Source organism: Quercus suber, unplaced genomic scaffold (assembly GCF_002906115.3).
Source record: "Quercus suber isolate HL8 unplaced genomic scaffold, Cork oak 2.0 scaffold_293, whole genome shotgun sequence".
NCBI classification, from domain to species: domain Eukaryota; kingdom Viridiplantae; phylum Streptophyta; class Magnoliopsida; order Fagales; family Fagaceae; genus Quercus; species Quercus suber.
The window spans coordinates 468,137-495,159 of record NW_027069749.1 but is presented as its reverse complement, the minus strand read 5'-3'; the positions used below and the strand labels follow the sequence as shown (position 1 = coordinate 495,159).

The following is a 27,023-nucleotide window of genomic DNA, read 5'->3' as shown; positions in this document are numbered from 1 at the left end:
AAAAAAAAAAAAAACGAAGGGGATATCTCTACCGAGTACGTACGGCCTGATACAAAATGACAAAACGTGGAATCCATGTCCATGTTCCACATTTTTCCCATAATTCTCATATATGATAAGATAAGATAAAATAACGAATGAAAGTCTATTTCACGGTCCTTTTGATCATACAAAAGTGAGCAACTCATGTAAGATAATGAGTGTGTTAAAGTTAAAGATTGTGGTCCACACACCCTCGACCTTTGCCAATGAAATTGCTTGCTAGTTGCATCACGTAAGTCTGCCTCCTCGATCATGACAGAATGTGTTGCATGAATCTACCCTACCTCTTGCCGACACTCTTTGGCTCCTTGTGCTTTGTACGGAATGAAAATCTTATGTGATTTATTCATCAGAATTTTGTATGAATAATAATTAGGTGATATATGGGGGTTATAATAATATCGGAATTGTAACAATCCAGCTTTATCTTAGACCTTCCTTAACAATATATGATGCATTGCAAAAGAAATTCACATTTCATGTCTTGAATTTTAAGCATGAAACCTTATTGTTCATGTGAAGTAAGCATTTTTGAATAGTGTATTTTGTATTTCAACCACTCATAGAATAACGTATGCATTCCATTGATCTTAAATATAGAATTCAACCATTCCATTGATCTTCCGGAATTTAACGTTTTTTCTAATCAAACATCCACACCAAAAAACAAAAACCCCGATTTGCCCAAAAAGAAAAGAAAAGAAAAGAAAAGAAAAAAGGGTGAGATTTTGTGGAAGTTCTTTGAGTGCCGAGAGAGTGTAAGAGCACTGGCGCAGGAACAAGCGAAGCATATACAGCCAGATCAGCTCAAGCCAAAAAAAAATAATAATAATAATAAAAATACAAACCCAAATTCACCCAAAAAAGAAAAGAAAAAGGTGAGAATGAGTTGGATTTTGGAAGGTCTTTGAGTGCCGAGAGAGAGAGAGAGAGGCAGAGCAGTGGTGGAGGAACAAAGAAAGATGAGAATGTGTTCGATAAGAATGTGTTGGATTTTGTGTTTAGGGAAAAGGGGCGAAATTGGGTTTATATGCAAATTTGAGAAGAGTTATTTTTTCCTAGTACAAATTTGCTCTTGATAAGTTTGTTTTACTTATAATTATTATATCAAAATATAAGGATAAGAAGAAAGGTCATTTGATTAAGATCAATCCAAGATCAATTGCTAGTAGCCATATGGGTCATTGTAGTTAATCTCTTGTTAGTACATGGTTAAGAAACTCCCACTGGTATAAAACATATTTTTCAAAAATCAATTATATGTTTTTGTGTGTATGGATAATTTGAAAATTGGGGAATGATAAATTTGAATCTTAGATGTTTATGTTATAAAAGGTGCTAACCAATTGAGTTACAAGGTTCTTAGAAAGATTGATTATTTATTGAATTTATTATGAAGCATATTTTATCGAAGGTAAATGATCCATTTTGCTTACAAGAATCTACCTTTGTTATTAATTTTTGGTCAATTTATCTAATTTTAGATTAGATAAACATAATTTAGGAAAAAAATAGTTGCGCCTTCCAATCATAATTAAGTGCAACAAATAATAAGAGCTTTCCGTCCTTTATTATCGAGAGTTGAATTTGTAGTAGCATATGTTAATATTACCTCTGAGACCATGTCATTGAGTGCCATAGCCATAAGCTCATAAATGTAACAACACTCTTTGCTAGAGGTTTGGAACCTTTTTTAGATTGTTGGAGTATTATTTTGTTTGATCCTTTGGCCTTTAGGTCCCAAGGAACGGGCTATTTGTAACTTGGTGTGTGTGTCTATACAAGTTTATTCTCAATGTTCGGTTCTGAACTCCTTTTCATGTCAAATTGCTAGAAAGATGGAGAAATTGTAGGAACTGTCGATCAATGAGAACAATCCAAGCCAAACTTTCATAGGCATTATTTTATTACATAAAAAAGCACTTGAAAATAATATACCAACACCTCATATGGGAATTAGAAAAGGTAAAATACAAACATGGCCTACCACCTTATGATTGGACAACCACACTAATTTAAGTCATTCATATTATGAAATGACCATATTCGGAATCATCCTTTTTTAGTCACGGAAATTATCAGATTTATATACTGAGTCTTCTCTTTAGAAATACGATCAACGATAATTTTTTTCATATCTATGAAAACTTCGTCAATTATTGCATTTCCAAAGTAAGTAACAAGTATAAGGGTTTAACCAATGTTCTCATATACTATGCAACACCGTATCCATCATTACTAAACCCAATAAATAGGTTGAATTCACCATCATAAATTTTCCAATTGACTTCAGAAATCTCTATGCGATCAATGGAGAAATCTCCTCCTTTTAAAACTTCAAATTTTAATTCAGATGAGAATGGTGTGTAATGAGGAATGTTGAAGGAATCTATTTTATCATCTTTTACGAGTCTCTAAAATGCATATTCTTTGCTTTTAGCACAATATATAGACTTAATGCAAATTTGAAAAAAGTTATTTTTTCCTAGTACAAATTTACTCTTTATAAGTTTGTTTTAATTATAATTAATATATCAAAATATAGTGATAAGAAGAATGATTATGGGATTAAGATTTGGAGCAATATAGCAAAATTTGTTCGGAAATTACGCCGAATGCAATAGTTTTAAAGAGATATGATTAAAAGTTAAAAAGTTAATTTTTAATCACATTATTAAATAAAATAAAAGTGCAAAAAGGTAAAAGAGTACATAATGAAAATTAAGTGAGAAATATTATGAAAATTTAAAAATATCTTGGATTTCCTCCAGAAGGACTCTACATGGTGTGGTTATAATCAACCAGCTTGCTACCAACCAACCCAAAAAAAAGAGAGGATATCTCTACATAGTACGTACAAAATGACAAAACGTGGAATTCATGTCCATGTGTCACGTTTCGTCCATAATTCTGATGTATGATTAGACAAAATATCGAATCACAATCTATTTTACAGTCCTTTTAACCACTGTTTGCCGTAACTGTTTTTTTTTTTTTTTTTGTGACGCAACTGTTACATTGCAAGAATTGAAAAAAAGTAGTAGATCGTACGAACTGTGTAAGATTACGAGTGTGTTAAAGATCGTGGTCCACACGTACGGTGTCAGCGACCTTTGCCAATGATATATCTCCACCCAAAAAAAAAAAAAAAAAAAGGTTTTTGGTGAAGATGGGAGGTGAAATAAGGTGATTTGGATACATGAATCTGAAACACTTTGTGTTTTCTCTGAGACGGATGTGAATCTCGTGATGCTATTTCTAGCTAGTTGCATGCATCTGACAGACAGAATGTGTTTCATGAATTTGCCCTGCCTCGTGCGACACTCTTTGGCTCCCTGTCCTCTGTACCGAACGAAAAACTTATGTGATATATTCATGATCAGAATTGTATCTATATATAATTAGGTGATATGGGGGGGTTATAAAAATATTGGAATTGTAACAATCCAGCTTTATCTTAGACCCTCCCTAACAATAAATGATGCATTGCAAAATAAATTCGCATTTCATGTCTTGAATTTTAAGCATGAAACCTTATTGTTCATGTGAAGTAAGCAGTTCTGAATAGTGTAATTTATATTTCAACCACTCATAGAATAACCTTTGCATTCCATTGATCTTAAAAACAGTGCAATCTATTCTTATAAATATATAATTTCAAGTAGGGTTTGCAGCAACAAGACAACTCGAAGTTTGGAAAATGTGAAAAATCAAATAATGGAGGAGTACGAAAATAGTGATTTAGGTAGTGACAGCTTTAGTGCCATACAAGACAAGAACATTAAGTAGTTTTGTATTATTATTTTGTAATATGGACCCAAATACCGTGAGACAAAAAAAAAAGGGATAATCATATTATATGCTTTGACCCTTGACTTCAAGAAGACCTTTTTTTTATTTTTATTTTTATTTTTTATTGTGTCAGTATATATATATATATATATATATATATGTATATATATATATATTTTTTTTGTGTGTGTGGTTATATAGGTGTCATATTCAATTATAAAGGGAGTAGGGCGGTAAACGAACCGAGTTTTGTCGAGTAGTAAATGTTTAAGCTTGACTTGACAACAAAAATAGAATGTTTAAGCTTGGCTTGAGTTTGATACGATCCTAAAAATAATGTTCAAACTTAAGCTTGTTATAAAGTATAAAAGCTTGAGCTTGGCTTGGCTTAAATTGATTCATTAGTCAAGACAAGTTTGAGCTTAATATCAAGCCCAAACTTAAGTTCAATATCATGCTTTTGAGCTTAAGATCCAACACATGTATAATATCAAGTTTATTATCTAACCTATTTGGTTTGGATGAGTGGTCTCAACTTATAATTAATTAAAGTCTTAAAAGGATATGAGTTTACTTGTCGAGCTCATATCAATTTTATTACCAAACTCGTAAATAAGTTTAGGTTCAACTTGTTTTGTTACTTTTGTATCAAGCCATGGTGTTCACGAACTTGTTTATGAACAATATTTTTTACTCGGGCTTGGCTCGTTTATTAAAAAAGCCTAAAACTAAAGCTTAAACTTGATTTGTTTATAAACAAATAAACATAAACGAGCTTTTTATCGAGTCAAGCCCGAGCTGTTTATGAATAGTTTGGTTCATTTACAGCCCTAAAAGTGAGGGACTTTTTATTTTTTATTTTAGATATTTAGGGGCAAAGCCTTTTTCATAGAGTCAAAATAGGGCAGTATGGTAAGAGATTATAAGTATTGATTTTTAAAATGATGTGAAAATTAAAAAAACGTTTAAAATATTCATAATACAAAAAAAATGTGTTTAGTAGCATATTCTTAATAACATAGTTTTAAGAGTGAAAAAAATACAATTATGTGTTTGGTATTAGTGTCTTTTTAGATAAAAAAAAAGTGGGTAATGATTTGACATGTACACTATATTAAGAATTTAGTACTACAATTTATCGGACACCATTGTGGGTTCATGCAAGAGAGAGAGAAAAAAAGATTAAAAAAAAAAAGTCATGCATACGGGCAGACCTTTTAGATGAAGCTGATCTAAATGACTAATCCTTTGATCTGGCCTGCTTTTCTTAGTTATTTCTATCTTCGCATTATACCATAGTCATTTAGTTTAGGGGTGAAAAGTGTAGTTTCAAAAAGTGCGGTATACAAGTGGCTTTGGTTTTTAACTTTTAAACTAGAGTGTTTGATAAAAGCTATAAATTAGATAATATTTTTAGAAAAAAAAAACTTAAATTATGTTTGGTAACAGTTTTTGTTTTCTATTTTCAAAAATTTGTTTTTGGGAATATAAAGAAAAAACAATTTTCTTGTATTTTTGAAATCAAAAATATGTTTGGTTAGTTGAAATTAAAAAGATATTTTTTTGAAAGAAAAAAAATTAAAAAATACTAAAATATGTTGTTACTAGGATTTTAACTCTAATACTAACTCATTAAATGAGTCTGATTCATTATATTAAATGCATATTTTCATTGACTTTTGAAAATTAGAAACTGAAGACAATCTTTTGCATGTTTTCAGTTTTCTTCACAAATTGAGTTTTGAGAACAATTTTTGTTTTTTGTCCATTTTGGGTTGCTAAACAAGTTTTTTAGTCTCAAAAGTAGAAATGTTTTTTTGAAAACAGAAAATAAGAGGAGAAAACAGTTACCTAACATACTCTTAAGTGTTTGGCAAGAACTTGTCAAAATTGCTGTTTGAGGGGTAAATTATCATAAAGTACAAAATATATTATTAATAATGATTTTTTTTCTCTCTTAGTTCTTCCAGAATTTAACTTTTTTTCTAATCAAACATCCATACCAAAAAAAAGGACCCAAGAAGGGCAAATTTGGGTTTATAGAAAAAAATATAAGGTTAATTTATAAATATGGGAGAGTGTTTTCTATAGAACTTTTGCTGCATTTTTGTATTGTTGATTCAACTCGAAATTCACTTTTTCGGACCCAAGACGCAACGTTTAAAACTCTAACCAAACGCAAAAAATGCCATATGGAATTGGCAATCTTGCATGTTCAGAAAACCTTCCAAGTACAAGGCAAGTCAGGAAGTGGAAGTATATTTCGGTTTTGGCCACCTCACGGCGAAATTAACGAGAGCAAGCCTTTTTATGTGGACGTTTCACGTAACTATTAAGGCCTCTAATCTTCATCAAATGCCTCATGAGTATGCCATCACAAACTTAGGTTACAAGAGCAAGGAACACTATTTTCAGTGCTTAGAAATCATTAAGGAATAGCAACAACAGAGATGCGTGTTTTAAAGTAGCTAAAAGAGATTTGGAACCTTTTTTAAATTGTTATTATTATTTTGATTCTCTGGCCTTAAGGTCCCAACTCCCAAGGAACGGGTTATTAGTAACTTGGTGTGCGTGTATCACAAGTTTGTCAGTGATCGGTTCTGAATTTTTTTCATGTGAAATTGTTAGAAATTAATGAGGGGATATTGTAAGCACTGTTGTTCAATGAGAACAATTCAAGCCAAACTTTTTCATAAGCATTATTTTATTACATAAAGGAGCACTTGCGAATAACACATCAACCCTTCGTACGGGAATTAGAAAAGATAAAATACAAACTTGGCCTAGCTATCACCTTATTATATTGGAGAACCACACTACTTAAGTCATTCATATTATGAAATGACAATATTCAATCAGCCATATATATCTAAATATCATAATCATCCCTTTTTTGTCACGGAAATGGTCAAATTGATAAACTGCGTCTTCTCTTTAGAAATGCGATCATCAATAATTTTGCCATATCTATGGAAAACCTCGTCAATTATTGCATCTCCAAAGTGAGTAACAAGCAAGGGTTCAGCCACTGCTCTAATATATTTTGCAACACCATATCCATCATTACTAAACCCATTAGATGTGTTGAATTCACCATCATAAATGTTCCAGTTGACTTCAGAGACCTCTAGGCGATCAATGGAGAAATCTCCTCCTTTTAAAACTTCAAACTTCAATTCAGAAGGGGATGGTGTGTAATTAGGAATGTTGAAGGAATCCACTTTATCTTCTTCTATGAGTCCCTGAAATGCACATTCTATGCTCTAATTAGCACAATATATAGACTACATGCAAATTTGAGAAGAGTTCTTTTTTCCTAGTACAAATTTGCTCTTTATAAGTTTGTTTTACCTATAATATATATATATATATATATCAAAATATGAGGATAAGAAGAAAGATCATTTGATTAAGATCAATCCAAGATCATTTGTTAGTAGCTAAGAGACTTATGGGTTATTAGTACTGTCTGATCCCATTGGGAAAAGATGCGTTTGAATCATCCTTCTTTGCATTGGATCTCAATCCAAGATCATTTGTTAGTAGCCATATGGGTCATTAGTATTGTTTGATCCTATTGGGAAAACATGTGTTTCCATCCCTTATCTCTCACTTTTTATAAGCAAATAAAAAAAAGACAGCTAATTAGTAATTAATCTCTTGTTAGTAAATGGTTAAGAAACTCCCACTGGTATAAAACATATTTTCAAAAATTAATTTTATGATTTTGTGTGTGTGGATAATTTGATAGTTGGAAAATGATAAATTTGAATCCTAGATATTTATGTTACAAAAAGTGCCAACCAATTGAGTTACAAGACTTTTGGAAAGATTAATTATATATTAAATTTATTGTGAATCATATTTTATTGAAGATAAATGATCTGTTTTGCTTAGAAGAATCTACCTTTGTTATAAAGTTTCGATCAATTTTTATCTAATTTTAGTTTAGATAATCAAAATTTAGGAAATAATTAGTTGTGTCTACCAATCCTAATTAAGTGCAACCAATAATAAGCTTTCCATCATATACTATCGAGAGTTGAATTTGTAGTAGCATATGTTAATATTACCTCTGAGACCATGTCATTGAGTGCCATAGCCATAAGCTCATAAATGTAACAACACTCTTTGCTAGATGGATCTTCACTTCTTCTTCCCAATAATGTTAATACCATTCTCCCTCCAGCCACCAACTCTTCCGCACGACACTTCAAAAATATTGAAAAATCTCTTTGGAATTGCTCGTAGTACGCTTTAAATACACATGGAGGGCTTGTAGATGCCATGTAAATGTTTCCTTTGTTATTATCCACCCCTTCTGGGACCTACAATATATAAGATATATTAATATTTGTTAATGTGTTTTTTAATGTGATGCCAACAGAGTATGAACCATATAAATTTATCATGGCATGGATCTTAAATAGATAACAAAAAAACAGCACTTTTGTTGCAATAATTCAATCCACTTGCAGGAAATGGCGAAGCTTGTAGCCCCCAAAATTTAAAATAAAAATGATATATATGTGTTCTTTTTTTTTTTTGGGTAAATTACAAATTACATCCCTAAATTTTGGGTAATTGGATTTTACATTTTGAAATTTTAGAATTTAGATTTTACTCCCTAAAGTTTTAGAACTTAGATTTTACCCCCTAAAGTTTAGAGTCGTTTGGAATTTACACACTAAAGTTTCAGAATTTTGAGGTGTAAATTCCAAGCAACTCTAAATTTTAGGAGGTAAAATCCAAACACTTCTAAAATTTAGGGGGTATAATCCAAATTCTGAAACGTCATGATGTAAAATTCAAATATCACCAAACTTCAAAGGGGTAAAATTCAAATTCTGAAACTTCAGAATGTAAAATTCAATTACCCCAAACTTTAGGGGTGTAATTTGGAATTTATCCTATTTAAATCTTAAGTGTGTGTATATATATATATATATATTTAAAAAAAAAAAAAATTAAGCCCACATGCTTAATTATGAATAATGTGTGTATATATATATATATATATTTAAAAAAAAAAAAAATTAAGCCCACATGCTTAATTATGAATATGAATGAGCAAAATAACTAAGCTTATAACATCTTAAATCTCAATTAAAATTTATACATTTAAAAAATTATTATTTAAACAAAAATAGTTTTTATAAGAAAATTTAAGGATATTTGTATTCATTTAAAAAGAGTCACAACTTCATTAGTGATAATTTGTATATATTAATTCTTTTAATTATTGCACTTGTCTATTGCTTAAATGATTATTGATTATATGTTAAAAATATCAAATATTTTTTAAAATATTGAAATTTTTTATTAAGTTTAATATATATAATTTTTATAATACACATATTGCATTATAAAGTAATTAATTTACATTTTAAATTATTTTATATTAGTCTTTTTCACCACAGGCCATATATTCGGAATATGATATATGAAAAATACCTTAATCATTGTTAATGGAATGCAAAGGATACTTATGAAGTGACATTTTAAAACCTATCAGGTGTTAATGTCATGCAAATACCTATCGAGTGATGACTACAAAAAACAATAAACAAACTATGTCTCGTGTTTCTATATTTAAGACTAATGCAGTGCAAAATGGTTATTTTAATTTTGTTGGTCGTAATATAGATTACTCTCTTCACATTAACAATGAGGTTTCGTGCTTTTTCCTTTTGTTTATATAATTGAATGGAAACAAATTTTATTTTTCATAATATATTTAGTCTTGAATTTTAGTTTTTTTTTTTCCTTAATTTTTTTTATGAAAAATTGGTTCATAGTTCATACTTTGATCCTCTGAAACTAAAATTTTAACTCTCTCACTGGTGTAAGATAAGGAAAATTACACAACAATCTAAGAGTACAATAATACTGTATTCTCTCATCTCACAAAATAATGGGTGTATTGTATAATCACTTCTAAGATAAGTTGGATTTAACCCCATATTACGTGATTATTGATATAATTAATCAGATTAATCCTTTTGTGTTTAAAGAATAAGTTACCTGAGACAACCAATGGAGACTATAAGAAGAATGGATAAAATGCAGACAATTGCTCGGAAAAAGCCTGCCATAGAAGGAGCCAGGAGTTCCTGAAAACAAACATGGACCAGCGCCAGGCCCCAGTTGACAGCTCATTTCTTTCTGGAAGCTTGGTAATGACTTGAAAATGGTATTAAAGTCATTCCCTGGAAGGTCGTTCAAAAACACTTGATATTCAGGTGAATCATGGCCTAGCTTTTGGCGAAGCTTGTCCACTTCCTTGATAAGTTCTGAAACCACGAACAAAGTATTTGGTCCAGAAGAACAACCCAAGTCTGCGATGGCTATGCTCCTTGGCAAGGTGTTGCAGTACAGATTGGCTATAGCTTCCTCTGCGATGGGTATGGTCATAGATATTACTTTTTGCTGTAAAAAGTCCAAACAAAGAGTTTGAATGAGTTGTAATCTACAATAGTGCAAATAATTGACCTTCATCAATGAATTTTATCGTAACTAATTAAAAGCAAGGTAATTAATTACAATATAGAGATGAACTGAGTGTAAAAATTATGTGCACATATTAGTCTAAAGTACATTATTCTTTTGTTTTTCCCTCCTCTTTCACAGACAAAAAGCATTTACAAAACTATTTACGTCAAAAAATTAAATTTTTTACTAAAGTGATTCCCTTTTATTGATATCAAATGCCACGTATACTGTATTATTAAAATACTTAATAATTGCCGTAATGATGAGTATGTATCCTAAATTTAAATATTTGAGTGTCATTTTTCCTCTTGTAATTTATAACAAAATATGGCACACAAAATACCCATTATTTTGATTAAAGGTGTTTATGGTGTGGTACGGTGTGGTTTAGCTAAAACTATAACTACACAACACCTTATTTTTGTGATCACATGTGTGGTGCGGTATGATGCAGTGCGGTTTAAAGTTTAGCCAAAACCATAACCGCACAGCATTTCATTTTTGAGGTTACATATGTGGTACGATGTATAAGATGCGGTTTGAATGATTTGAAGTTTGTATATTTTTCAAATTTTGGGCTTTTTCTACTCAGCCTAAAACTAATTTTTCCCTTTATTTTAGTCCAAGTATTAAATTATTAAGCTAATTTTTCTTTATTTTGGGTTGGTTTTCCTAATCAACACTTGCTAAGATTATCAAACTATATATTTTTTTTTTTGGAAAACTAGGGTTATTAAACTATTAATAATATATTTTATATTAAAAATAATTAAATATATCAATATATAAAGAGGGTGCAGTGCGGTGCGGTTTGCTTATTATAAAATCGCAAACCGCACTGCACCATGCAGTGTGGTGCAGTACAGTGTAATATTACTTGCAGTGTAGTGCGGTTATGCCATTTTGTGAGCGGTTTTGGTGCTATTTTTGCAATTTGCGCGGTTTATGCGGTTTGGTGAACACCCATAATTTTGACCACTTTATTAAAAATATTGACCATCTTCACTTGAAAATTACAAGAATTTTAGTTCAATAAAAATAAAAGTAACATTATATTCATAATATTTTTACAATAATTTCACAATAAATTAAATGTGATAAGCGGAAAGTGGTTACTAATTCTAATTTGGGTTCAATATTGATATCACTTTTTAACCCACTAATAACAAATTATTGCATAAAATTTGTTTTAAAAATGTGTAGATGTCCAAAAATAATTCTAGCTCCTCAAACAGAATCCTTCATGTAATTTTTTTTTTTTTTTTTTTTTTTTTTGATGTTAATATATTTAAGTTTCTTAGATTTAAAAATGTGTAGATGTCCAAAAATAATTCTAGCTCCTCAAACAGAATCCTTCATGTAATTTTTTTTTTTTTTTTTTTTTTTGTGATGTTAATATATTTAAGTTTCTTAGTGACCACTCAAGAAAAAATTTCTGAAACCACCACTACTAACTTGAGCAATCAATTAAGTTGGAGAGCCATCTACCACCTTTATGTAGTTTGAAAATATTCGTGGGAGGGGGTTGGTAGCTAAGTAAGTTTACCTGAAGCAAGGAATTGTTTGCATAACTTGTTTCTCCTGTTCCTCCATTCATGCAGAGCACTTGAACAACTTCCATCTCTCTCTCTCTCTCTCTTGAATAATGTGGGTTGATCTGTGAGTTTGAGCTGATTGTGTTGAGGGAGAGGGTCCAATTTATAACCATAGGTATCTCCCACTTATCAAGAATGGGTGGTCATGATCATTTTGGTTTCTCAAGGGTATAGTAATCAACACGACCATTAGCCCATGACTGAATTGCAATATACTTTGGAAGAAATGTACCGGGTGTGGATGTGTGGTTATAAATAGATAATCAATCAATTTGCTACCAAGTAGCAACACGAAATAAATGAACCTCTGCCAAAATGATCTTCACATATGATGCACGAGCGTACTGTGATCGAGTGACAACAACCTTTGCCAAAATGATCTTCACAACAACCATACCGACCGTGTTCCGTGTGTTGAAATGTATGTGCATGCTGATGCTATTGCTAGCTAGTCGATCTAGAATATGTGTTGAAATATATGTGCATGCTGATGCTATTGCTAGCTAGTCGATCTAGAATATGTATCACGTGGGATTGCGTTTCAAAAAGGTCTGTCTCGTCATGACCAATGCATGCAATAAACACTATGTGCTCTAAAGGGAATGAAAATCATATATCCAATCCTGTACATGTGTTCAATTTTATACTTCATGACATAATATTATTATTGTCATATATATATATATATATATATTGTAAAACCTTCTCCTCCTCTAATACTCATAGATGTAGGAAACTTATTGAAGCATGTAAAATTCTCATGTTCTCATTGTGAGGTTATTGAGTTACTTTTGTCTTTCTTATTATTGGTTTGAATCTTCATAATGCTATTGTAAAGTGGTATCTTAGTAATGTTTGTTGGTCCCAAACGTGGATGGTCATCCCGTTAAGGTGGTTATCACAGACGTAAATTTAGTACTATGTTTCCTGATGAGATGATGTGTCCAAAACAAATGAGAGTCTTCGTATTTATAGGCTTTCATACCTCATGGATTTTTTTTGGGAGGGTCCGTAAGAATAATATATTATACAAAAATTTAAAAGAGATCATGAATATATTGGCATTACAAAAAAAAAAAAAAAAAAAAAAAAAAAAAAAAACAAAATACATAAAGTTTTACAATTTGCTTTCTACGATGTTTTATATTTTAAAATCGTTGCATGATATTTTTATTATTAATCTTACGAGCTCCGTCTTTTTCAATGTTCATAGCCAAACAATCATTTATCCATTAATTTCTTAAATTTTTTCTAAGGTTTAAGATTAACAAATTTCTACTTTTGTTGATGGGCTTATTAAATTTTTTTTTTTTTTTTCAGATTTTAGATTAAATTAGTTTGTTATTTGACCATTTTTTGTAATTAAAAATGCCAAAATATTCTTATATAGGAGGATCATTTTCAAAATTATTTCAACTAGGCTTAAAAAAAATCTAGAATCTAGGTATTCAAGATTTTATTTTAAGAGGGTCAAAACTAAATATATATATATATATATATAGTTTAAAAAAAATATTATATAATTTAAACTCTCGCTCTAAGTGGAGTCACCCTGGCCTGCTTTCATATTTCCTTGCCTTTGGCAATGAACATATTCATTAGTGGACATATATATCGTATCTTAATAATGTATCTTTTTCACACAAAAAAGATACTATATCTGTAAAGTAACATCATCCACCAATTAGACCTTATTGCATACATGAGAATTAATGCACCATATTATATGGTGTATGAGCACCCTTTACCTTACGCTAATTTAGCAAAAAAAAAAAAAAAAAATTACCTTACACTAATATGCCCCATTTGACGACACCATAATCAATGGTGTTAGCTCAAACTAGCATACATCATCATACCACATGCAATATTGGTCAGGGTTGACTCCATTATATAGGATTTTTAGGTAATTGCATTATGCCACTTTTGTTTTTTGTTTATAATATTATATTTATTATAGCGATTTTTTTTTTTTTTGAGAAGAAATTATATAGTGACTTAAAAGTTAAAACAAAATATATCTCGTATTAATTATTATTATTATTTTAAAATCTTGGAAAATTTGTCAAACTAATTAAAAATGGAACAAATCCGTATAATCTTTTTGCTCCCTTTCTCTCTAAGTATCTGAACTCTTGTGCACCAGTCATTATCAAACCCACTATTTTACCTTTTTACTTTTAAGCTTATTCTCATTAGTTACATTTAAGGTAATTAAGTTTATTTTATTCTTTATATATTATTACTGCTAAGTTTATCTTTCTTAAATTGTGATTAATCACTTATGCCTAATTAAACTTTATTTCATAATTTAGTTAAGAAAGGTCTTAAGGGTTCCAAAACTAAATAAAAAACAATAACATGTCTCAAAGCAAGTGACCTGGACTTGGAAACATAGTTGTGTGTAGGAAAGGTGTTAGACACTTCACAATGCTCATATTTTGACGGTACCTTCTTTTAATTCACTCTTAGCTAATTATTTAAGTTACTTTGAAAAGTAACTTAAATAATTGGCATTGGATCCTTGGAAAAAAAAAAGTATATTTTTGGAAATTCTTTGAAAGTAAGATATAAATGCTTTAATCAGCTAATTGTTAGAAAAGTAAATTGCATTTGAATTAACTATGGCTAACCTTTCTCCTTTAGAAAGCATAGCAAGGCTTAAATTGCAACTTATTCTCCAATGTAATTTTCTTATGCAAAAAGACAACAAGAAGCACAATGGTTAAATTTTGGGGGAGGGGTATGTTGGCTTGATTTTGGAGTTGATGCACTCCATGGGTTTTTATTAAGCCATGGACTAAGCATTAATTTTAGAGTTTTTGAAAATATAAGAATGATTTGTTGGGAAATAAGGAAATTTAAAAATGAAAGCATTTTGCTCATATGGATTTTGAAAATTGATGATTTATTAAAGAAACTTATTCATGAAAAAAATTTTGGAATTTTTTTTCAAAGGAAAACTAATTTTGGAATTCTTTTTTGAAAAATGAAAGTAGTTTGTTTTCAAAAAGGATGAATTTCTATAGATTTTGAGGAAACAATTTTTAAGGGTAAAAATTTCATCAAGTTTTGGAAATACAATTAAGAGAAAAAAAATCCCATGGATTTTGAAAAAAAAGAATTAAAGGAAAAACTCACATGGGTTTTGGAAAAGTATTTTTAAGAGTGAAAAACCCCAGGGTTTTAGATAATAATTTTTAAAGGGAAGAATGCATGGGTTTTTTGGGAACCACTACAAAAAAAAAAAAAAAAAAAGGCCCTATAGCCACGTTTTTTTAAGCCGCGTTTTCAGCCATGGCCTAAAACCCTGTAACTATAGGTTTGAGGGGTCTATAACTGCATTTTTACAAAAGCGGCTATAGGCTAGGACCTATGACCGCATTTCTAAAAACGCGGCTATAGGACATATTGTAGCCGCATTTTTAAAACGCAGCTATAGGGGACAGCTATAGCCAAATCTTAAAAACGCGGTTATACCCATTTTTAATTATTTTTAAATTTTTTTTTTTAAGGAGGACTACCTATAACCGCGTTTAAAAAATGCGGCTATAGAATTAACCTATAGCCTCGTTTTAAAAACACGGCTATAGGTCCTCCTTAAAATATATATATATATATTTGGCTGGACTTATAGCCATGTTTATGAACGCAGCTATGGACTTAACCTATAGCCGCATTTTAAAAACGTAGCTATAGGTTAGCTATAGCCGCATTTTTTAAACACGTCTATAGGTCCTCCTTTAATATATATATATATATATATATATATTTGGCTAGAACTATAGCCATATTTATGTACGCGGCTATAGACTTAACTTATAGCCGCATTTTTGTAAACATGGCTAAAAAAAAGGCGGTTATAGCCTACGTTTTTTGTAGTAAACGTATTTTCAGGTAAGTATTTTCAAGGATGAAAAATATCATGATTTTCTAAAAATCATTTTTCAAGATAATAATGGGTTTCATGGCCCTTTGGGAAGCAATTCTCCCTTTAATATGATTTTTGGATATCAATTTTTGAAAGTATGGATTATTTGAACACTTTAAACAAAGTTTATTTTGAAACAAGATTATTTTGAAAATAAGTTAAAGATCATTTTGGAAGCATTCTTATGTCAATGTTTTATCAATTACATAACAAGGATTAAAATATAATGCACAATACCTTTCTTTCTTTATTTTATATATATATATATATATATATATACCACAAAAGGAAGATACAAAGTTATCAGATTACAAAAAAGTTGGATCAGCCCAACTTTGGTGAATTGGCATTCTAACTGCCAAAGACGCAGCATTATATACAAAATCAAGCACAATCCTAGGAACCTCTAACAGCTTACAAAACAACCCATTATGATACAAAACATCCAAATCAGCAATGAGAGACCTCTCTTGCCAAGCTAATTTCTTGGATTTACTAACAAGTTGGATTAGGTTCTTGCTGTTGGTCAAAATAAGGATCCTTTGGAAACCATGATTTCTAATTGTGATAACAGCTTCCATTAAAGCCTCCTGCACAACCCCATTAGTTGTACTTGCTTTGCTGCTAGCCACACCATAAAATCTGATAACTCCCTGCTGATCTTTAGCTTTATAAGCTCAAGCACTCATGTTAAGCCTTGAGCTTCTAGTCCCTGCAATATTAATCAGAAGCTGCCAGTGTCTAGTGACTGTGTTAGGTTTATTGCTTGGCCTGCTACATCTAATATGTGGACTAGGTTGATTGAAGAAGACCTTTTTGTACCTGCAGTACTTTACATATTGCACAATACCTTAGATATTGCACTACAATACTTTTGAAGGATTGAGATTAAAAATTAACTTTTAATCTCAACTCTTGATTTTAAAAAGTAGGAAATAAAAAAGGAAAATAGGTTAAAAAGTGAGAAAAAAATTGCATGATAAATGTGAGGTATTGCACCTAGGTATTGCTTCAGATTTAAATCGCCCTAACCAATACAATCGGTACTCTACATTGCACTGGTTTACATTGTTGTTAATTACGTGTTTGTCACTTTGTTGTCATTGCTCTATAACTGATGCTAAAAGTAAGTACTAGAGTAGACCTATTTTAATGCTTATAGCAGCCGTGGTTTTTAAATTTGCTGCAATAAAGTACCTACTGTAGCGGTTTTGAAACCGGAGGTAAAAGTTGTTAACACTTGTTGCAGCAGTTTTCAATTGTTGCTAAATGAATCGTCTAGTAAGAAAATCTATTCCAACGGTTCGAAAAAGCAGCTACTATAGGTCTATCTACAAAATTTTAGCAACGATCAAGCTCGAGCATTAATATTGGTGGTGCTAAAAAGCCGTATTGTTATTTTTAGTACCATCAATACTAAAAAGCATGCTACAACGGTGGTGTCATAGTTAAAATTTTTTAACTTCTTGCTACAGTGCACAGTCATCTATAGCTGTGCATTGTAACAAAAAAGCCAAAGCAACTTTTTTTATTTTATTACACTTCCACGCTCTCTTTCTCCCTTGCATGCTCATCTATTTTTTTTTTTTTTTTTGCCTCTTTCTCCCTTGCACGCTATTTTAATGACTCTCAGCTCTCTTCAGTTTTTAGATTTGTATGTTGGGTTGTTTTATGGGTTTTGCAAATTGGAATTTTTTGAATTTTTTGAATTTTTTTTTTTGTAAATTTGTGTGTTGGTGTGTTCAGATCGGAAGAAAAATAGAAGGCCAAACCCATTGCAATAGTGGTTGTGATGGTTATTTATTGTATTGCCATCTATAGCTTCTTGCTATAGTGCACAGCCATCTATAGCTATGCATTGTAGCAAAAAAGCTAAAGCAAAAATTTTATTTTATTACACTTCCACACTCTCTTTCTCCCTTGCACGCTCATCATTTTTTTTTTTTTTTTTTTTTGCCTCTTTCTCCTTTGCACGCTATTTTAATGAATCTCAGCTCTCTTCAGTTTTTAGATTTGTATGTTGGGTTGTTTTATGGGTTTTACAAATTGGAATTTTTTGATTTTTTTTTTTTTTTGTAAATTTGTGTGTTCAGATCTGAAGAAAAATAGAAGGCCAAATCCACTGCAATAATGGTTGTGATGGTTGTTTATTATAGTGGATATATTATTTTATTGTGTTGAAAGCTAAAATAAAACCACTGATGTTGGGTGTTTTGTAAAGTGAGAAAGTAAAATAGATAAAATAGTTTTTAGTGGTGCCAAATAGCTAAATTTATGGCTTCATCAATGTGGTTGCTCCTATTGCCAAATTTTTAGTGGTGCTTTTTTTTTTTTTTTGGGACTTTTGAGCGGTTTTGGCCTTTACAAAAAGCCAAATGTCTTGTAGGGCTATCAAGTTAATTGCAAAGGGATTTGTTCAAAATATTACATATCAGGTTCATTAACACAAAGCTTTATGAATTGAGTTGTCGTCAAGGGGTGTTTGAAGTAGCTAAAAGAGGTTTAGAACCTTTCATTTGATTATCTCTGCTTCTTTTTCGTCCTTTGGCCTCAAAATCTCAAGGAACAGGCTATTGGTAAAATTGTGAATAACCTTGTGTTTGTGTGTGTCACAGGTCTCCCATTGGTTGGTTTTATAACTTTCTTCATATTGAATTGCTAGAGAGGAGGAGAAATTGTCAGCACTACAGGTCACTAAGAACAATACAAGCCAATTTTCATACACGTAATTTTAGTACATAAAAAAGCACTAGCAGATAATACATCATAACCCTTGGTACTGGAATTTGAAAAGAAAAATTCAAGATCTTGACTTACCACAATATTATTAGACAACAACACCATTTAAGTCACTTGAAAGAAGGAAATGACATTATTCAATCAACCATATATAAATATTTTGTTCATCCTCTTTTTATCGTAGAACTGGTCACATTGATAAATTGAGTATTCTCTTTAGAAATGTGGTCAGAAATAATTTCCTTGTACCTACAGAAAACCTCGTCAATTATTGCATCTCCAAAGTGACTAATAAGTAAGGGTTCAACTACAGCTCTCATGCACTTTGTAACATTGTATCTATCATCACGAAATGAATTAGATGGGTTGAATTCATTGTCATATATGTTCCAATTGACTTCAAAAACCTCCGGGCAATCAATGGAGAAGTATCCTCCTTTTAAAATTTTGGATTTCACTTATGACGGGGTGGTGTGTATTGATGGATGTTGAATGAATCCATTTTATTTTCTTCTATGAGTCTCAAAAATATATGTCCTATACTTTAGCACAATAGACTTTATGCAAAATTGTGAAGATTTTTTCCTTCCTTGTATGAAAGTTTGTTCTATTTATAAATATCAAAATATAAGAAGAAGAAAAAGAAATCATCGTCGTCAATAGACAAAAGATTTATAGCTCAATAATCTTGCCTAATGCATTATGGTGAAAAGATGTGTTTCTTAATCTTCCACTATTTAAGGGGGAAAAAAAACAAAAAAAATACAAACAAATCCGAAAGCACATATAAAACGGCTAGCCTCATCATATGTGCTTTGCACATGCGATGAGGCTCTTTTATTATTATTTTGGTCTAGTGAATGTGAGATTAGGAATTAAGTAAACTGGAAATTAAAAAAGAAAAAATAGAAAAATTAAATAAAAGAAACTAGTGAGTCTTGATAAAGTAAAAGAAAAAGTTGGAACGTGGTCCTGAGGGAAATATCAAAGTGGATTGAGAAGTTTTTCTTTTTAATTTTAATTTTTGGATAAGTTTGTTTTGAAGACATAAATTAGTAAGAGAGAATCCTATTTTGTAGGCATTTTACATGGAGTTTGAGATATATTTTTACCTACTTGTTCTCAAGTTTTGTCCCTATTAAACTTAGGGTCTAGAGGTAATTTTGAACCACATAAAAGTCCATTCCAAAGAGGAGAATCTTGTTATAAATAGCATAGAGTTAACATTGTGACATGTAAAAATATGTGAACAGAATACCATGTGTTAAAATCATGTTCTATTAAATATAGCATGAAATAAATCAAAATGGTTATATTCTATTAATTATACCACGAAATTTTTTTTTTTTTGGTGGGGGGGGTAACAAACGGACCGATCCACGCAGTCCGATCCAGTCCCAAACCCAGTCCCATCCGCGCAGTCCGATCCAAACAGTCCGATCCACGCAGTCCGATCCAGTCCCAAACCCAGTCCGGCGACATTGTGCGAGCGAAGAACGCAGATCCATTTCGACGCCATTCGACGCAGTCCCAGCACCATTTCGACGTCGTTCCACCACCAGCAGTCACCGGCGAGTCCGATCCACTCAACGCTGTTCCGCCACCTCGCCGATTTCAGCACCGTTCGACCACCACACTTAACGGTGAGTCCGATCGGTTTTTTTTTTTTTTTAGTCAAAGCTTTGGACTGTTTGAGTTTTTGAGTTTTGTGGATCGGACTGTATTACAAATTTTTGGGATTATATATATATATATATTTATATATTTATATATTTATTAAACTTATCAATTTGAACTATAAATTTTATTGATAAGTTTGATTGTAAAATATTATATATGTATTTATATATTATTGATAACTACAGATTTACAATATTAATAAGTTTGAACTATCAATAAACTATATATTGCAAAATTGTATTTATATATTTAAACTTATGAATTTGTGTAAAATTGTATTTATATATATTTACAATTTTACACAAATTCACTACACTATCAACATCAAATACATGAAATACCTACAATATGCTCAACTCACAGATTGGTAATAGAAATAAATACATAAATATATGCATATTTATTTATAAATAAATATTTATATATTTAGTTATATATTGACATAAATACTTATATATATATATATTTATAAATAAATATTTTTATAAATATTTAGTTATTTGTATTTGTAGTTATTTGTAACATTATGTAAATATTTGTACATATATATATTTGTATACTGTGAGCAATGTACATGTAAATTGTTGTGAGCAATGTACAATTTAATGTACAATGGTACATTACTCACAGTATACCATGTACCATGTGACCTTGATAAATTGCTCACAGTATACATTATGTAACTAAATATTTGTATTTATAATTTTACATAATGTTTACACTTGCATATGTTATACTGTTTTGCACATTGCATTGTTGTTCCTATAATTTTACTGTGAGCAATTTGCATGCATTTTCCAGGGGTTGCTTTAGAAGTAGTCACAGAAGCTTGTGGACACTGTATTTCCAAGTTCTTTTATTTTTTTTTTATTTTTTTATTTTATAGAATTTGACTAGTTGGGTTTGTGTAAAATTTGGCTAGTTGGGTTTTGTGTATACAGTTTTGGAGCTTGATATGTATACTTTGATATAGCAAATGTTATTATGTTGCCTATTGAGTTATGTATACTTTCAAGCTTGAGACATGACAAATTGTATGAAATTTTTCAGCATTTGGTTTTATTATTTTTGATCAGTAGAATATGTGTATGTTTAAACTGTATTATGATGACTAATAATGCGAGACATGATGGTATTTTGATGATATCAATGTGCTGGTTTTGTGATGGTGTAAACATTCATTATAAATAGAATGCAATGTGATTTCGTACTCGTTATAAATGTGGTTTGGATGTTTTTTGTTTGTAGTTGTTTTTATTTACATACATCTTAGACCACAGTGTTTATGATTTTGTTAGATGAAGAAAAAACCAAAGCCGCAATTCTTGCCTCAGTTGCATCTGTCCTCCTTGTGGGGGTTACATTGTTAAGGAAATTGCGATGTAGACATAGACGATTGCCTAGGGCGCCTTATGTTAATCATGCAGCCGAGAGAGAGGAATACATAAATAGTATTCTGCATGGAAGTGAGATAAATTGTGTGAACAACTTAGGATGAAGCCTAGAGCTTTTCACCAATTATGTCACATCCTCACTGAGGGGGAGCACGTACACCCAACTATTCACATGCTTGTTACGGAACAAGTGTTCATTTTCTTACACATTATTGGTCATAATGTGAGGTTCCGTGTAATGGGTAGTCGGATCTATAGATCAACTGAGACTGTTCATAGATATTTCAAGGTTGTCCTTAGGGGGGTTCTGAAATTATATAGAGCTCTAATAAGACTGCGTAGCGAAGATACACCCCCAGAAATAAGGAATAGCAGAAGGTTCTACCCATATTTTAAAGTAAATATTGCGACTTGTGTATTTTTGTAAATTGTGTAAATTTATGCAATTTTAAACCATTATGTGTGTCGAAAAATAGGATTGTGTTGGAGCAATAGATGGTACACATGTTCGGGCATCTGTGCCAACTGAAATACAAGGAAGATTTCGTGGATAGTTTTTTTTTCTCACAACTTTGACTTGCCTGTTTTATGTAGACTTGCCTGTTTTATGTAGACTGTGATGGTAGCTTTATGAATTCGCTTTTGTTGTAGAACTAGTATTAACCTACCATTGTATTATATATATAGTACTTTGTATTATTGGGACAATACAGTTGCTGAAATTATGTATTTGTACTATTCAGATACCTCGAGTAGGTATCATTTTTGTACACCATGGAGGTGTAATGACAATGGTGAACGATGAATGTGGCTATTTTTATATTAATATTATCGGCATATTTAAATGATTATTTTTNGTTTGAACTATCAATAAACTATATATTGCAAAATTGTATTTATATATTTAAACTTATGAATTTGTGTAAAATTGTATTTATATAATATTTACAATTTTACACAAATTCACTACACTATCAACATCAAATACATGAAATACCTACAATATGCTCAACTCACAGATTGGTAATAGAAATAAATACATAAATATATGCATATTTATTTATAAATAAATATTTATATATTTAGTTATATATTGACATAAATACTTATATATATATATATTTATAAATAAAATTTTTATAAATATTTAGTTATTTGTATTTGTAGTTATTTGTAACATTATGTAAATATTTGTACATATATATATTTGTATACTGTGAGCATAACTGTGAGCAATGTACATTAAATTGTGTGTTGTGAGCAATGTACAATTTAATGTACAATGGTACATTACTCACAGTATACCATGTACCATGTGACCTTGATAAATTGCTCACAGTATACATTATGTAACTAAATATTTGTATTTATAATTTTACATAATGTTTACACTTGCATATGTTATACTGTTTTGCACATTGCATTGTTGTTCCTATAATTTTACTGTGAGCAATTTGCATGCATTTTCCAGGGGTTGCTTTAGAAGTAGTCACAGAAGCTTGTGGACACTGTATTTCCAAGTTCTTTTATTTTTTTTTTATTTTTTATTTTATAGAATTTGACTAGTTGGGTTTGTGTAAAATTTGGCTAGTTGGGTTTTGTGTATACAGTTTTGGAGCTTGATATGTATACTTTGATATAGCAAATGTTATTATGTTGCCTATTGAGTTATGTATACTTTCAAGCTTGAGACATGACAAATTGTATGAAATTTTTCAGCATTTGGTTTTATTATTTTTGATCAGTAGAATATGTGTATGTTTAAACTGTATTATGATGACTAATAATGCGAGACATGATGGTATTTTGATGATATCAATGTGCTGGTTTTGTGATGGTGTAAACATTCATTATAAATAGAATGCAATGTGATTTCGTACTCGTTATAAATGTGGTTTGGATGTTTTTTGTTTGTAGTTGTTTTTATTTACATACATCTTAGACCACAGTGTTTATGATTTTGTTAGATGAAGAAAAAACCAAAGCCGCAATTCTTGCCTCAGTTGCATCTGTCCTCCTTGTGGGGGTTACATTGTTAAGGAAATTGCGATGTAGACATAGACGATTGCCTAGGGCGCCTTATGTTAATCATGCAGCCGAGAGAGAGGAATACATAAATAGTATTCTGCATGGAAGTGAGATAAATTGTGTGAACAACTTAGGATGAAGCCTAGAGCTTTTCACCAATTATGTCACATCCTCACTGAGGGGGAGCACGTACACCCAACTATTCACATGCTTGTTACGGAACAAGTGTTCATTTTCTTACACATTATTGGTCATAATGTGAGGTTCCGTGTAATGGGTAGTCGGATCTATAGATCAACTGAGACTGTTCATAGATATTTCAAGGTTGTCCTTAGGGGGGTTCTGAAATTATATAGAGCTCTAATAAGACTGCGTAGCGAAGATACACCCCCAGAAATAAGGAATAGCAGAAGGTTCTACCCATATTTTAAAGTAAATATTGCGACTTGTGTATTTTTGTAAATTGTGTAAATTTATGCAATTTTAAACCATTATGTGTGTCGAAAAATAGGATTGTGTTGGAGCAATAGATGGTACACATGTTCGGGCATCTGTGCCAACTGAAATACAAGGAAGATTTCGTGGATAGTTTTTTTTTCTCACAACTTTGACTTGCCTGTTTTATGTAGACTTGCCTGTTTTATGTAGACTGTGATGGTAGCTTTATGAATTCGCTTTTGTTGTAGAACTAGTATTAACCTACCATTGTATTATATATATAGTACTTTGTATTATTGGGACAATACAGTTGCTGAAATTATGTATTTGTACTATTCAGATACCTCGAGTAGGTATCATTTTTGTACACCATGGAGGTGTAATGACAATGGTGAACGATGAATGTGGCTATTTTTATATTAATATTATCGGCATATTTAAATGATTATTTTTGATGTTGAAGTGGATGATTATTTTTGTACTGTTACAGATATGTATATGCAATGCAGGTGTATGTTGAAGTGGATGAATTATTACAGGTTTGTCTAGATAATGCAGGAGTCTCAATTTGTAAGGCATTTTATATTTTCCGTAAAATTAATTCACAAACCAAACATGAAAATTGATTTTCTGGAAAAAATGGATTTCATTTTCCGTAAAATGTTTACCTCAACCAAACATAAAAATTGATTTTCCGTAAAACAACAAGCATTTTCCGTAAAATATTTAACCGAACCAAACACCGGAATTGAATTTCCGTAAAACGATTTCCGAGACAGCCAAACAACCTTATTGCATTTTCCTTTTCCGGAAAATAGCATTTCCGGAAAATATATATTTTCCGGAAAACGTTTTACGCGAACCAAACGCACCCTAAGTGACATTCTACCATTTTGCCCCCAACTACATACATGTTGTAGATGATTCTCCAACTTCACTGATTGCTCATGTCAGGCCAATACCTTGCAAAATGGGTATTTTTTATGTGGCACTTTTTATTATACACCCACCCTCCCCCACCCCTGGGTTTCTCTATTTTTTTGGTGGATCGGTCAGTTTTTCTGGGTTTCTCTCCTTTTTTGGTTGATCGGACTGCGTGGGTTTCTCTTTTTTTTCTTTGTTTTTGGCTCTTGCTGAGTGCGTTTTTTGTTCTCACTTGTTCTCTCTCAGAGGCTCTCTTCTTTTCTGTGTTCTCGTGCGAGACCCGGAAATGGTTTGAAGGTAAAATAAAAGCGTAAAACCATTTCCGGGTCAAGGGTGAAAATTCGGTCAAACTTTAAGCATATTTTCCGGAAAATGAATTTTCCTTTGCCAGCCAAACGCATGGGTCAGGTGGTAAATGATTTCCTGAAATCATTTACCACCAAAACAAACGCAGCCTTATTTTCGAAATTTTCAATAAAATAGCACTGTTTTAAAATTATTTAGCAAAATACAACTACTTTGGAACTAGACATTATGAAAATCGAGTTCTGTGTAGAACTTGATATTACCAATATCAAGTTTCATGCGTGTTTTGCCATGATGGTAGGCTCTGATGTGACTTTTCCAAATAAAAATTGCCACATGAAACTCGAAATTAGAAAAATCGAGTTATGTACATTTTTTAAGTGAAACTCGCTCTTATTAGAGTGAGTTCTTTGCAATTTAAAAAAAGAAAAGAAAATAAAGTGAAACTCGATATCCGTTTCTATGTAAACAAAAATGAAACTAACATCCAAGTTAGTTTTGTTTTACTTGAGAGAGCTATGTGAAAATAGCTTGATAAAATGAAAATAGAAATTTTTAGAGTAGTTTTGCTTGATCTGAAGATTCACAGTTTGATTCCTATCATCTCTACAATAATATATGTGATACGTCAGAGATGGCTTGACTTTTTCTCAAGCCTTAATTGCATATCTCTCTTTTTTGTATGCGATTTCAACACAAGTTGATTCTTGTAACATTCCTACATAGAATAGGTGGCTTGAAATATCAAGCCTAGCCATTAAATGCTTGATCACTCCTACGGACTTTCTTGTAGGAACAAGCTTGTTGACACTGACTTTCCTGCATGCACAATATTGCTTGCTGACACATGCACTAGAAATTAGTTGTTCAAGTGTGTGAACCTTAATTTGATTTATATATATGTAATTGTGTGGCAGATTGCACAAGAAAGAGAGCAAGAGAAAACATAGTATCTTTTGCTGTTAGGGTGTGTTTGTTTGGAGGTAAAATAGGGCAGATGAAAAACATTGAAGAAAAAATGGGAAGAAAAACTTTTTTGGTGGGTGTTTGGTTGGAGGGAGGAGAGGGAAAAAAATTAATAGGGCCTCCATGTTTTCTACTCAGGCCCACAAAAAAATGTTCTCTATCCAAAATAGAGAAAACTAAGTGAGAGGAATTTGATAGGTAAAAGATGAAAATGCTTGTGCACTTGCACATGGGCTTGTCCAATCCTTTGCTTTTTTTTTTTTTTTTTTAATAGGATATCATTTTTTAACAAATGTATATGAGTAAATTTATACAAACACATTTTTTCTATCTTTTCACTTTTCCACTCCCAACCAAACAAAAAGGAGGAAAATTAAAATCTTTTTTATCCTCTCACTTTTTCACCTTCGACCATTTTCTATCCTCCTACTTTTTCAGTCCTTCAACCAAACGGACCTTAATGTATTGTGCAACTTTTCCTTGATTTCTACAATAAATTAGCTTCAATTTATCTGGCCCTACTTTTAAGGTATTTTTGGCTTTCTGACTTGTACTCGTCTTACAAAAGTAGCAATGCAAGTACTTTTCTCTCGTGGAATCTTTTGCTTTTGGGCTTAGTTGCAGTGGATCTTGATATTACGAATATCAAGTTCCACTTAATTTTCTTTAAAAAAAAAAAAGAATTTGCAAAGAACT

The 27,023-nt window shown here is 31.1% G+C and overlaps 1 protein-coding gene across 1 annotated transcript; it reads right to left on the bottom strand.

The window, feature by feature from the left end:
• Nucleotides 1–6,525: 6,525 nt before the first annotated feature.
• LOC112029901 (S-adenosyl-L-methionine:benzoic acid/salicylic acid carboxyl methyltransferase 3) lies at nt 6,526–12,107 on the bottom strand. Its single transcript, XM_024062585.2, has 4 exons — nt 11,873–12,107; nt 9,859–10,263; nt 7,908–8,162; nt 6,526–7,076 (listed from the first exon to the last, which is right to left on the bottom strand). The coding sequence occupies exons 1-4, from the start codon at nt 12,032–12,034 to the stop codon at nt 6,717–6,719; spliced, it is 1,182 nt and encodes a 393-aa protein (XP_023918353.2). The 5' UTR covers nt 12,035–12,107; the 3' UTR covers nt 6,526–6,716.
• Between the last annotated feature and the right edge of the window lie 14,916 nt (nt 12,108–27,023).